Source organism: Stegostoma tigrinum, chromosome 4 (assembly GCF_030684315.1).
Source record: "Stegostoma tigrinum isolate sSteTig4 chromosome 4, sSteTig4.hap1, whole genome shotgun sequence".
In the NCBI taxonomy this organism is placed as follows: domain Eukaryota; kingdom Metazoa; phylum Chordata; class Chondrichthyes; order Orectolobiformes; family Stegostomatidae; genus Stegostoma; species Stegostoma tigrinum.
In genome coordinates this window covers 61,105,225-61,119,125 of record NC_081357.1, presented here as the reverse complement: position 1 = coordinate 61,119,125, position 13,901 = coordinate 61,105,225, and the positions used below count along the sequence as shown (strand labels likewise).

The 13,901-nt window shown below is 39.7% G+C and overlaps 1 protein-coding gene across 5 annotated transcripts; it reads right to left on the bottom strand.

Moving 5' to 3' along the window:
• Positions 1 to 260: 260 nt before the first annotated feature.
• Positions 261 to 13,602, bottom strand: vgll2a (vestigial-like family member 2a). Of its 5 annotated transcripts, none has more exons than XM_048531476.2 (5): positions 13,323 to 13,602; positions 10,547 to 10,802; positions 9,532 to 9,820; positions 7,622 to 8,095; positions 261 to 1,307 (listed from the first exon to the last, which is right to left on the bottom strand). In XM_048531476.2, exons 2-5 carry the CDS (start codon positions 10,625 to 10,627, stop codon positions 1,264 to 1,266), a joined length of 888 nt encoding a protein of 295 aa, XP_048387433.1. In that variant the 5' UTR covers positions 10,628 to 10,802; positions 13,323 to 13,602; the 3' UTR covers positions 261 to 1,263. The 5 variants fall into 5 exon arrangements, with proteins under 5 accessions (XP_048387433.1, XP_059501722.1, XP_048387434.1 ...); XM_059645739.1 differs by lacking the exon at positions 13,323 to 13,602 and adding an exon at positions 13,176 to 13,265; XM_048531477.2 differs by lacking the exon at positions 13,323 to 13,602 and adding an exon at positions 11,200 to 11,227.
• Positions 13,603 to 13,901: the final 299 nt, after the last annotated feature.

The following is a 13,901-nucleotide window of genomic DNA, read 5'->3' as shown; positions in this document are numbered from 1 at the left end:
CTCGCTGCTGTCTCTTCTCATTCCCGATTGTCTCTGAAATAAATCACTTTTGTTATTGTTGAAACAAGACATTCACAATCAATGTACGTCTCCGCGTAGCCATTCTGTAATGTACATTTGCTTGTAAGTTCTACCAATTTTGCTCTGCGCAAAATGGGAATATATGTCCTCAGTCCAGTTCCCGGCTTCGATTCATTTACTTGAACGACAAAGTTTAATAAATGAACACACATTGAAATAAAGTTAACGCATATTCACACTTGAGAACGAACCATGTCGAAACAGTACAATTTTATACAGTCTCTTTTTTTACAGAGGTAAATTAACTACTTTGATTCCGCCAATGCCCAGACTCAGCGTGTTTGACAGTTACAAAACTATTCTCCAGAACACCTTAAAACACGAGAGGCAGCAACAACAGAAAAGGAGGCCACACAGAATTTATTAACTGGAGTTCATCTGTCAGAGAGAGAGAAAAAAAATCTTGATCGAACTTGAAATGGGCATTCATAACGTCCCCGCTTCCCACCCACCTCCCCCAAAACTGTTTGTTTCCGCCACTTTCAGAGGTGTCCTGACTTGGAGCGCGGCAGTCCCACACAGAGAGCTGCTGGAGCTCTAACCGTTACCGAAATACGCGTGGCTCCGGGACTAAGGCCTGGGCTTTGCAGGGAGTGTGGCAGCTTATCCCAGTTTAACTGCCCATTTTTAACATCGAACAATTAGTCACGACTTCCCTTTAGTAGTCCTGTCACAATCAACACTGGAACAAAACAAAACTGCTTGCATTTTAATCACGACGAGCATTATGGAGTCTATCGGAAGGTCCCAGGGCAGTTATAGTCCAGTTTTGAAAGCCCGGTACGCACATTTCAAGGTATCGATCAGAGTTTGGTTCAGTCGCTTGGGTTTTTCGTTGATAAAAAAAAATTACTTTTCTGAAAATGCTCAAACACTTCAAAACCGCTCCTTCTTGGACTGTCCCTCAGATGTTGGGGGTCTTGTCTTTTTCAACGTAGACAGTAGCAGTCCGCTTCCACAGTTTGTCAACCGTGTGAGAAGTTCGTAGTTTTAAAAGTAATTGTTTTTTTTTGATTGAAGCGTTTTGCTGTGTATAACACTCAGCTTAACAGAGGTCCACCACAAAGGGAGTAACGGCGAGCTGAAACCGAGATCAAAATCTGTTACACACTGTACACAGAGGAAGAAAAATGTTTCAGGTAGAAAATACAGGGAAGCCGAGCGAGGTAGATGGTGAGTGCTTTAAAACCAGTAAAGATCCTTGTTTTTTTCCTGGTGCGCCAGACCTGAGAATGTAAAAAAAAAGTGGAAAGGATATATAAGCAGAACAGGGACAGAGTTACAGAGTTAGAGTTACGCTCTGAAAGTTGGAATAAATAAGCATTGAAACAGTGAGGTAGAGAGAGTGAGCTCACACCGCAACCCGCGGAGATAGTGATAATTAAACAGGGTACACCAAAGGACGAGAGGAATACAGAGCCTGAGTACAGAGCATGGAAAGAATTCATTTCTTATTTAACTGCTACGGGAACATGTCATAAATTTGTTCTGTTTCAATAGTAGGAGAAATATTCAACAACAATAACACCTTCGTTTAGCGTCCTTAACATGATGAAATGTCCCAGGGCGGGTAGCTGATATGGCCTTTTAGATCCCACCTATTGTCATTTAAACTTTTCATATTGTTAAATTTGTTTTAACTTGTTTCGAATTTCCTTTCGCTGCCATACAACATACAAAAATACTTCGCTGAAAACGACAGACATAAGTCCTAATGTTTTCAAAGTAGACCCCTGCTCTAATGTCCGCAAATATTAAGATAGCTTAGAAATCAAGCTGCGCTGAAAATATAGACACGTTTAAACATTTCGTGTTACAGAGATAGTAGGAAATGACCATGCTGGAGAATCTGCGATAACACTGTGTGAAGATGGATGAACACAGCAGGCCAAGCAGCATCAGAGGAGCAGGAAAGCTTGACGTTTCGGGGTCGGACCCTTCCTATGACGACCCGAAACGTCAAGCTTTCCCGCTCCTCTGATGCTGCTTGGCCCGCTGTGTTCCTCCAGCTCCACACCGTGTTATCCCTAAACATTTCGTGTATCTCTTTCTCTGGGAAGACAAATAGGGATCACAATTGGCTGGCCCTCTGTACGTTGCAAATAGCGCTTGTTGTAAAGTTTTGCTGATTTAATCGATCTGATAAAGATCAATATGCTCTCCACACATCCTCAATATTCCTCAGATCGCCTCCTGGGATAGAAGGAGGATAAACTATATCGAACTGTGAAAACAATTCTGAACATGCAAATAACTTGCTACTTTTGGCTAACGTAACATTCAGTCAATGGCACATTTCTGCTTAAAAGAGAGAATTATCTGCAGTTGGGACGTAAAGTCTCGCAATTTGGGTTATTAAATAATTATGATTGCAAATTTAGAATGCTGCGTGCGGCTTTTACAAATGTTTCCGCAACTGAAGCAACATGATGAAGATATTCACCGACTCTAACAGGTCATGGCAAATGCTGAATGAAACAGTCTCCGGATGGACTGCATTCGCCCCGGTTTATAGCTTCTTTCTTTGAATATTTCGGCATTTTACGAACACGCCGCTCCTAAATGTGTGGACTTTCAGAAAAGCGTAACATCATTTCGGCGGGATCTATTTTCAATGTTTAACAAAACATTTGCCCTCGATAATTTATACCTGACTACTTGATTAATTATAGTCTGTCAGTCACAACAGAACTCTTAATAACATACATAATTGGACATACCTACGTTTTTCGTATACATTTATCGAATTGTGTTATATAGACACGCACTTTTTGTGCTATGTCCACATTTGTAATTGTGCTCCTGCGCCCATGGTTTAATTTTATAGGGTAGAATCATGTTGGACACTTGTGACAGAGCTATTTCATTGACTGCTGATAAGAAACAACACAGGGATCAAGTTACAACTACTAGGAAATGTGCAATAGAATGAGACACAGGTAAGGTTAGGAAAGGAATAGTGCTGTCTGTTAACACATTACCTCTTCATATTTAAAGCTTGTGTTTCAATCCAATCTAAACCAACAGGTCAAATATCTCCTCTCTGTGCCAACTACAAAAACAAACTTTAATAAATCGCCAGGAGACAATCCCTAAATATCTCAGAGACACATGATGTTCATGCTTTGCTGTATTTCATGCAGAAGCAGTAGAATGACTATGTGCAGCAGGAGGTATTCTTGTAAAAGTGGGATTAAGGAGCACTATTGTGCCAGAGAAACAGAGGCATCTAACCAGGATTCAATTGATTCTGGAATACATATGTCTGACACTGGCAGATGGCAATAACACTATCTGCATGCAGCAAAAGCATTAATAACACTTAAGATTAGATTCCCTACAGTGCGGAAACAGGCCCTTCGGCCCAACAAGTCCACACCACCCCTTGCAGCATCCCATCCAGACCCATCACCCCGTAACCCACACACCCCTGGACACTACGGGCAATTTAGCATGGTCAATCCACCCGCACACCTTTGGACTGTGGGAGGAAACGGGAGCACCCAGAGGAAACCCACGCAGACACGGGGAGAATGTGCAAACTGCACACAGACAGTCGCCCGAGGCTGGAATCGAACCCGGGTCCCTGGTGCTGAGGCTGCAGTGCTAACCACTGAGCCACCGTGCCACCCTTTAAGTGTTAGTTTTGGAAATAATTCAATTTAAATACATAATCAATTCTCAACTTATATTTAATCAAGTGAAATAAGACATGATATGAAACATCTGAAATAACTTCGCTGTTAATGACCAAATTACTGAGATGTGAAGTGCTTTTGTGCATGTACCATTCTGAAAGTAAAATGATTTGTTAGGATTTAGTTTTAATCTATGACACATTAAAATCCAAGGTATAAGACTACCTTTAGTAACTGCTTGATTGAATAATGATCTGGCCCTATTTTAGCCCTTCGCTTTTCTGGGGCCCTTATAAACTCTACTATAATATTTTTAACATGTGAAACGTGAATATTCCTGATCACACTTGAATTCCTATGCCATAAAATTTAAAATATAGGTGTATGTTGAGCCAAACTGCTTGTATACTTCCAAACACATGCAAAATCTCTTCAACTTTAATGTGATATGTTGCTGGAAGTATAACATCAAACTATAGGGTGCATTTACATCTTTATTTTATACACAACTGTTCACGAAGTTGTTGCAAACATGCTCCTAACCACGGGCCCAAATTTATGAAGTGTACTTTTGACACAAAAAGCTAAAGCTGGCTTTACATTATATCTATATTTGGTACAAAGTGTAGAGGCAGTCTTAGTGACAATACTATAAATACGCAATTATAGTAAATATCTGTTAACAGTGCAAAATATTTACCTCAAGGTGTGAATGATGGTCCATTGTATAAGATCAATTTTTTTCTTTGAACAATTTAATTCTATAAAATCCTACACATAATCTATCTTTTAAGAACATAAGAATTTATTCATTGCACAGTGTATTGATAATTTTCAGACTAAATCATATGGTATTGATCAACAGAATTTTGAAAGGTAGGCAATTCAGTTCTCAAGGTTTCATCACATTTTCCTTCTCGAGTAGCATTCTTCTATAAAATCAACTCTTGAATCCAAAAGGTTTTCAATTAGACTTTTTAACAGTTAGTACTGAGAAAGATAATATTCATTTTCATTGTAACATTACTATTATTATTTGCAATGAGTAATCATACAGCCTGACCAACCATTAAGCACTGTTGTTCCTGACACCATCAGGCTAATTTTCATTTGGAAATCTAACAGAAAACATTAAGAATCCCCAGATTTTCATTAACATTTGCTGCTTGTGTCTCCACTAAAACAAAATCTTTCATTTCTTTGCTCACTTTATTTTAATAAAGGCCAAAGCTTCCATTCAGATTACATCAGATTTGTCTATAAAAGGATATTTTAATGATCATGATTTTTCTTTTAGATGTGCTCAATCCATACCAACCAGTACCACTTGAATATAGTTGTGTTAATCATTTTTCCAGTCCTACATTCTTTTTCCTCCTAAGGAAGTACATTTTAGTACCTACATAATTGAAATACTTTTCCTAAGTATTGTTTTTAAGCTGTATCTTATTTATTCATTGTTTGAAACAATATACTCACTAGTGTTTAATTATTTCCAAAATCTGGACAACACTCAAACTAAAAGTATTAAGCCAGTTTTGTTTAGCTCTATTACAAATGGAAATCTTGCTGTAGTAATTTCTTGTAGTTATTGATAGATCCACTCTATGTTTCTATTATATTTAATTTTAATTTCAGATTTTTAATGGTCACATTTGTTTACCTCTTTATGACATTACTGAAATATTCCCTAGTTAAAGACTAATCTTTATGCCGGTCAGCACAGAATAACTTCAAACTGACATTAAAGATTAACCATGAGCGCTAAACAACAAAGGTTAATTATTTCTCCATACACATTACTAAATTTACATACAGACAAGGACTTTTTCAACAAATTTGTTATTTCATAAATTTCTGATAGTGGAGTTCAAATACTTGAGTTCATGGATTTAAATGCATGCAATATCACATAGCATTATCTTTACCCTTAACTGACATCCATATCAAGGAGATAATCAATGAAGACAGAATAATTAGAAAACACCAAAATGTGTGTATGAAATGATAATGTATGCTCGGTGTGCGAACATGAAATAATAGTTTTATTTTGGGGCTCAGATAGTGAATAAGATTTAAAATCAAACCATTTAATCATCTAAATACTTCAAGCAGATTACTACTACAATGTAAAATAAAACTATTGCAAAACATTCCATTATTTCTCATGCAAATCTATATTACTGTCAACTAATCATGTAAAGCTCAGTCAAGTATTATGGATTACTCTGTACATTTCATTAGAGGTCCAAGGAAATTGTTGATCACACTAATAAAAGCTCTGCTGAAGGAAGATTAGAAAATTAATTGATTCACTAGGATATCAATATTCTTGTTCCTCCAAACTGAGAATTAACTGATCTGCATGATCTTCCTTCTCAGTAGATGTCAAATTCATTTATTTTTCACAGGTCCTGGACCTCAAAATTTCTAAATGTTACTTTTTGCCATTTTGTCCCTTGTAAGTTTCTGGCATTTAAAAGACAATTTTAATGCAATTAAATTGCCCTTTTAAAAATCATTTCCTTAATTTCTCAGTAAAACTAAAACCGCATTTTAGTTGCTACTGTTTTTAAATAGGAATGAACAAATGTTCAGTGTTAAATGATTTCCTCTAGACTGCAGAGGAATATCTAAATTCACAGCAATGTAAACCTCTTTAAATCTTCACCATTATGGGCACTATGGTTGAGTAATATTTCCAAAATAAATTATAATACAAGCACCATGTTTGATAGCCTGGGCTAAATGGTTGGTCCATAGCACTTGTTGCCTGTAAGAGGACACTGCTATCATAAAAGAGATACAAAACGTATATTACATCTCTGGCAATTACTTAATTTAGGGTTTGTCCTCTGTTCTTTTTAAAGGTGCCCACTCACATAATATAGTTTCATGGGTGCCAACTCTTTATCAAACATCTGGCAGGAGTGAATATGGAGAACAAGAGTTTCACAGTGAAACATATCACATTTGAGTCTGATCCTAGCTAAATCTCACAAGCAGAGTTCTGTGTTTTTTCAGCAAATAATGATTTTGATTCATACCAGGGCTTTGATGCTAGTCCTGGCACCTCCATAAATATTGACAATGAAATATAACTCACCCCTTGACTCCCCAAAGCCTGTCTATCATTTACCAAACGTAAGTCAGGAGTCTCTTTGAATACTTTCCTCCTGTGTGAATAGTTCATTCCTACAACACTGAAGAAGCTGAACACATTCCAGGACAAAGCAGCTCAGTTGATTGGCACTGAATTCACCACATTAGATATTCAATCTCTTCACTGCAAATACCAGTGCACACAATCCAAAAAATGCAGTGCAGCAACTCACTGCTGCTCCTTTGAAGCACCTTCTAAACCATTGACATCAACTACCTTGAACGACAAGGGCAGCAGATGCATGGAATCTCCAACAACTAAAAGCTCTCTCATAAGTGCATCATCCTGGCTTAGAATTATATCACTGCTCCTTCACCATTGTGGTTCAAAATCCTCCAACACCCTTCTGACAGCACTGCAGAAGTATGCACATCACATGGACCTCAACAGTTAAAGTTGGCTCGCCACCAGCTTTTTAAGGATAATTAAGAAAGGGAAACAAATTTTACTCTTGCTAATAATAGCCACATGCTATGAAAGAATAAGTAAAGTATTAAACCAGGCATTAAATCTGAGAGTTTTCTGTTTGCACGATTTAGATATGCAGTAGATAGTGCAACTACATAGAGATCATTGCAGAATTGCCTAATATTTATTGAAATGATTATGTCGTGCTCATTTTGTTCTCTCTGTAACAGAATACACTTATGTATTCTTTTCACCTGTTGATACAAGTTGCTTTTACATCAATGGAGCACAAACATTTTCAGCTGCATGCACTTTCTTTGGAAGTATTTACCTGCATCCACATTGAGGTTGAGAGTTTGGCTCATGTCACTGGTTGGCCCTGTGAAGGCCCCTGTGGTCCATGCAGAGGCAGTGTCACTCTTGACCAGATCACACTGGGGTGTAGGGACAGCAGGAAACCGATGTGGCCTCACTGAAGGCACTAACAGTGAACTGTAGCGTGGGTCAAAAGGTGTGCCCATCCCATATACATCATGCATACTAGGCCGTGTGTAGACAGAGCTCTGCGTGTTGATGGCACTGCCCAATGAATAATGATGGTGGTGCCAGGGCTCAGGAGCTCCTTGGTGCAGGTGAGTGTGCAAAGAGGCACTTGAATATGGGTCAGCTCCAAAAGGCAGCTCAGTGGGAGCTCCAGCTAATGCACTGCCTAGACTGCTACTTAGGCTTGCTGACATGGAGGGTTGATAAGCGCTGTTCCAGAAAGATGGAGGGAAACTCCGCTGGTTCATTGGGAAGGCGCCATCTGGAAAGAGAAAAGAGATAATGGAATTATCAATAATTATTAACAACAGTAAATACAATCAACTAGCGTAAAAACTTCAATTGAAGCCAATTACTGTGGAATTAATAAATAAACCTAAATTAACACAATTCTTAACAAATCAAATAGAATATGATATTCCATGTTACTTGGTGAAAGTTATCCTCATGAAAAGTGGTTTAAATGCCTCTCGATAGCACTGCTTAAATTTAGGTACAAACAATTTAGGCAACATAATGTTAAAGAATCGCACATTTTCACTTTGCAAAATACGTTTCGAAATATTTTACGGAAAGTCTTCCCCCTATTCTATCTTGTTTGACATGGAGTGTATCAAACATTTGACATTGTATCAAACCTCGATGCAATAACGGGTTCCGTTGAAACAGCCGTTACTTTACTTTCAAGGAATGAGATCAAATTCAGTTTAGGAATACTGCGTTCTGAAGAGCTACTTGCAAATGGAGCACGTGAGAATTAACAGGTTTATTTTGAAAAAAAGCGTTGTTACATTCTTATTGCTTTCAAAATTTAGATGAGGTCATTCTTTATGAGCATCTGAAAAGTCAAGTCGCGAATAATCGTTGGCCACTGTCATTTAAAAATCACTTTCGGTTGCCAACAGCAATATCACCAAAGAGGAATATGAACAAATGATCGCTCGAAACTCAGAAGTTCAACAATATGCGTGTCAATTTGTATAAAACATCCGTTCGCAATAAATGAAGTGGCCCCTCGGTGCTAGGGAGGCAGTGTTGCAAACTGTACGGCTTCTGAATTTACAAACAATTTAGTGAAACTGTAAGACCGGTCGAAAATAACGCGATTGCTACTTGCAACATTCACACCCAGATACGTGACTGAAACGAATGAAACGAAAAGTTGAATGATAATATAGCACTGGGTGGACGATATAGTGAACTTTTAAGATTGACAACCCAGATGGAAGAAAGTCCAAGAGACGCTGTGTGTATTTGAAACCGAATATAAAGTGGCTTGGATAGGCCATACCAGTCTAACGCTCGCCACAAGTGCGCGGTAAAATTGCAATATGCACACTCGCGGTTATCCAATATGTTATTTGCAGACATCGGGTCCAGTGTACCACTAGTGAACAGATCTTGATATGGTTAGGTTGCGCTGTTAATTTATACCATCATTTCAACATCAAATTCATTGCGCACAGTGCTTACTGGCGTGAAAATCAAAATGCAATAGAATTTCAAACGGGGCATTATTTACAGCTCTCCTGCGCGAGTTCTTCAATTTAACCGGAGTTTCATTTTACACAACGCCGCAGGACTATTAACATAGCGACTGAAACTTATGCTTTCGTAGAATTTTTTCTACCTATCTGGTTGGCAGGATGTTTAACAATTTGTTGTCAGAAGTGAACTGCTGGCTTTCACTGAACCCACCTCGCCAAGAACTCGTGTTGCCTCTTGAAGCTTTAGAGTCGCTGCTGACAGGAGTGTAACTGCTGGGCTGACTCAGTGCCCTTGTAAAATGTTCATCAACAACACTGCTAATGTCACCTTGGAAGTAAGTGAAGAGCACGCATCGAGAGCTAAGATATTCCGCTTCAGGTGGACGCTCCTTCTCGCTGCGCAATTCCTCCTCTTTGATTGCAGAACCGTGCACGGAAAATGACCCGCTGATGTTCGTACTGTCCGCCGCTTCTTGCATTTTCGAGTAAAACGCTAGTTTCTGTGAAAGAAGAGGAGGATCTGCATTCAAAGCACTGCCATGGAGCAAGTGAATCAGCAACGACTGAACCTAAGGTGTGATTCTAAAGTTAGTAAGTGATAACTGCTTCTCAATGAATTGTGATAGTCCTGACAATCGATTCAATTCTACACACACAAAATAGTTATATTTGCAAGCTCAAACGCCGAGAAAGAACTGGTTAAGTCGCAGTGATTCTTGACGGTTCAATTTTTAATGAGTAACCCCCAACCCCCACCCCTCCAACGCATACAGGGCCACCAAATTCCCAGGAGAGTTGGCAATCTGTTAAAATAAGAGCCACGAGATTTCATCGCTATTTGGAATAGAGCAGTGGCTCAATGCACACAGTTACAGAGTTGGATATTTACTGTCAGAAGAGAGAATGGGTGAATGTCCGCCTGTCTGTCGAGGAAGCTCGAAGTAAAAGTTTTGTCGCATATGTTGGTGCAACTTTACTGGGATCCGAGTGAACGGGTCGTTCATTAGCGCAGCAGTTCGACCTCAATCATAGCTTTCCAGAGAAGGTTAATTAACGCACGGAGCAATTTAAGAAATGCATGTTAGCGCTTTGCATAAATCAACCGCTAATTTGAATTAAATGGGGAAAAAATAACTGGAATAATATTATCTCTATCTGTATCAAATAACATTATCTGTGTCTGTATCAAATGACTGGTTACCGCGCTGCCAACTTCTTCCACGTACCTGATGGTGGTAAGGACTGTAAGCTGCTGTAAAATAAGGCTGGGGACCATACACTTGGTACATAACATCCAGACAGCTCATGGCGAAGGCTGGATTTACCAACGGGGTTCAGGCGAGGTAGAACACACGCGATGAAGCTTCACGGACGATCGTGTCCCACGTTCGCGAACATCGCTGCCTGCTGTCAAAAGCGAGGTTCCGGCGTGCTGTCCCGTCTTGTCCTGCTGTCTGTCTACTCACTCTCTCCGGTCCGACCCTGCAAAAAAGCAACACCAAACATTTAAAGCTGACGGGCAGAAGCGCGACGTCACCGCACGTCTGTGCAAGGCAGTGACTAAAGCAGCAGACAGCAGAGAGGGTGCACAGCAAACAGGAACAAGCTATCAAGGAGCATCGTGTCCCCCTTCACACCTCGATCCAACTCATTATTTTGTTTGCATTAACTAGTCTTTAGAAACAACCAGGAAAAACATATTTCCGTTTGGTTTCTCAATGTCAATGTTTTCCTTCAAATTACATTCTTGTAAAATTCTAATGAAATATATTTTCTTAGTTAAATGAAAGCATATCGTTAAATTACTCCATGTAATTTTTTTATTGACAATTAGCTGTCTTATTGTATCCTATGGTTAATATTGAGTGGAGCCATTTACTGTAGTATTCCATTCTGTTGCCCGTGACTTTCTGCCCAAAAGCTAATGCATACCAGCGATTACAGAAAGAATGAGCAAATATATGTTTGTGTGTGCGTGCGGAGAGAGGTCATAATGTGCCGGAGTTCTCAAAGCTAAGCCTGTGCCCTCAGGGCAGTGAGGCTGTGAGTAGAAAACCGTGAGCCTTCACATGTCCTCCCTAGAATACGGCAGAACCCCTTCCCTATCGGTCCAGTCAGTGCCAGTACAATTAAGCGTACGATTATTTGGGCCATTCAGCCCATCAAATCTGTTCTGCCATTCAACAACATCATGGTTGATCTGATAATCCTCAACTCCACTTTCCTGCCTAATCTCTATAATGCTTAATTTACATACAGATTTTAAAAGTCTATCTCAGCCTTTAACAAATTTAATACTCCAGCCTTGGCAGCCTCCTTTGCTTTCTCATTTGGCTACGTGACATTTATGTATGCCAGCTATCCGGCTAGGCACGTTCAACCGATCGATCTTCCGGCCAAGTAACCACTCTCTAGTTTGACGCATTTCTGGGTATTGACGCGTGTGCTATGGTGAGCATGGTCAGCCCCCAAACGGACATTGTGGGATTGGAATCTCATCTCTTCGCAATACATCACAGAATTGGCTTGAGTTGCCTAAAAAAAACAATGTGGAAGCATTCAGTGATACTCTGCATCAATGGAAGACTTGCAATCCTGATCAAACCCCTCCCTCACTCTGCTCGCTTCATTCTGGCAAGATAGAATGAAACGTTTTCCGTCTTCTTTGAAGAGGTGTCTCAGTGACTGCGCGACTGTAAGCAGGCTGAACGACATTGGAAATAGCACCAGTTCCGGAAGACCACGAGATGTAAGAGCAGAAGCTGGCCATTCATCCCATCGGTTCTGCCCGGCCTTTTAAAGAGGTCATTGTTGATCAGATAACCCTCAACTCTACTTTTCTTTGCCTTTTCTCTGTAACCCTTAATTTAGTTACTGAGTTTAAAAAGACTGTCTATCTTGACTTTTAATATATCCTATATGCCTGCCTTGACAGCCCTCAGTGGTAAAGAATTCCATCAATTCACAAGCTCTGTTAAGAAGAAATTCCTTCTCATCTTGGTCTTAAATGTGTGACCCCTTATTCTGAGATGATGTCCTCTGGCCAGAGACTGTCCCACAAGAGGAAGCAATCTTTCCACATGGACCATGTTAAGTCCCTTAAGAGCCTGTATGTTTAATAAGATCTCCTCTCATTCTTCTAAACTCCAAAAAGTACAGGGAGAATCTATAAAACTTCACCTCATTAGACAGTCCCTCATTCCTTCACACCAGAGCAGTTAACCTTCTCTGGACTGCCTGCAATGCCAGTACATTTTTCCTTCAGTAAATGCCTGGGAACTACTCACAGTATTCCGGCTGTGGTTTGATAAGTATCTTGTACGGTTTCAGCAAAATCTCCCTAATTTTATACTCCACTCCCTTTGAAATAAAGGTCAACATTCCATTTGCCTTCCCTATTATGAGCTGAACTTGGTGCTAGCTTATTGTGATTCACAGATGAGGACTTCCAAATTCCTCTGTTCTCTAGTTTACTGTTGTCATTCTCTGTTTAAATAATATTCAGCTTCTCTGTTCTTACTAAAGCGCACAACTTCCCATTTGCCAACATTGTATTCCATCAACCAAATTCCTTGCCACTTGCTTAATATATTTATTTCCTTCCACAGACTTTTGTGTCATCCTCAACACTTAGCTTCCCATCTATTTTTATACCAGCTGCAAACTTGGCTATAGTACATTCACTTTCCTCATCAAGGCATTAATGTGTATTGTAAATAACTTTTATTCCACTTGTTACAAGTTACCATACTGAAAATGCACCCTTATCCAAACTCACAGTCCATTCTTGAAGGAACCTGGCACATTAAAACTCCCAGCCTAATGTCCTTTAAGGAAGGAAACTGCCATCCTTACCTTGTCTGGCCTACATGTGACTCCAGACCCACAGCAATTTGGCATGGCAATAAATGCTGCTTAGCCAGCGATGTCCTCATCCCATTAAAGAATAATTTTTAAAAAATGCCACGGTCATTTTCAAGGCATTGGAACTACTGTCCTCACCTTGAACTGAGGCAGTAGTTGTGGTTTAGCAGACTTCAGCCAGGGCCTCCTTTCTGAAGTGAAGTTATCTTATGCACTTCCTCATTGAAATTCAGGTAGCAAATTTCTTTTGGAACTCTTTGGTCAGATATGGCCTCCTGTTCATGGAATTTCTCTCCATCCCTCCATCTTTTAAAAGTTTATCCTGTTCCGTGTTGCCTGTGTCCACTCTTCCTGACACGCTTTAGTACAAAAAAAAAGGTGGGAAATGATTACGTCTAAGTTTGTGAGCTAGTGATTTGTGAAAATTGTTCAAATCCGGAGAAAGTCCTTTTGCTCAAGCCAGACCATCCATGTAGCCTTTCAGAAATCTGAATGAAATAGAGAATTCACGAACCATTTCTCAAACTGCAGTAACAGCCAGTAAACATCAGTCAGCCAGAAACCTGTAAAGTGATTGATGATTTAGTGGCTCTTTGGCATAGTGGTAGTGTATCCACCAGTGAACTAGGAGGCTCAGGTTCAGGTCCCATCCACTCCAGAGGTCTGTAATAACATCTCTGAACAGGTTGATCAGAAAATGTCTGTCGTGGTTGATGA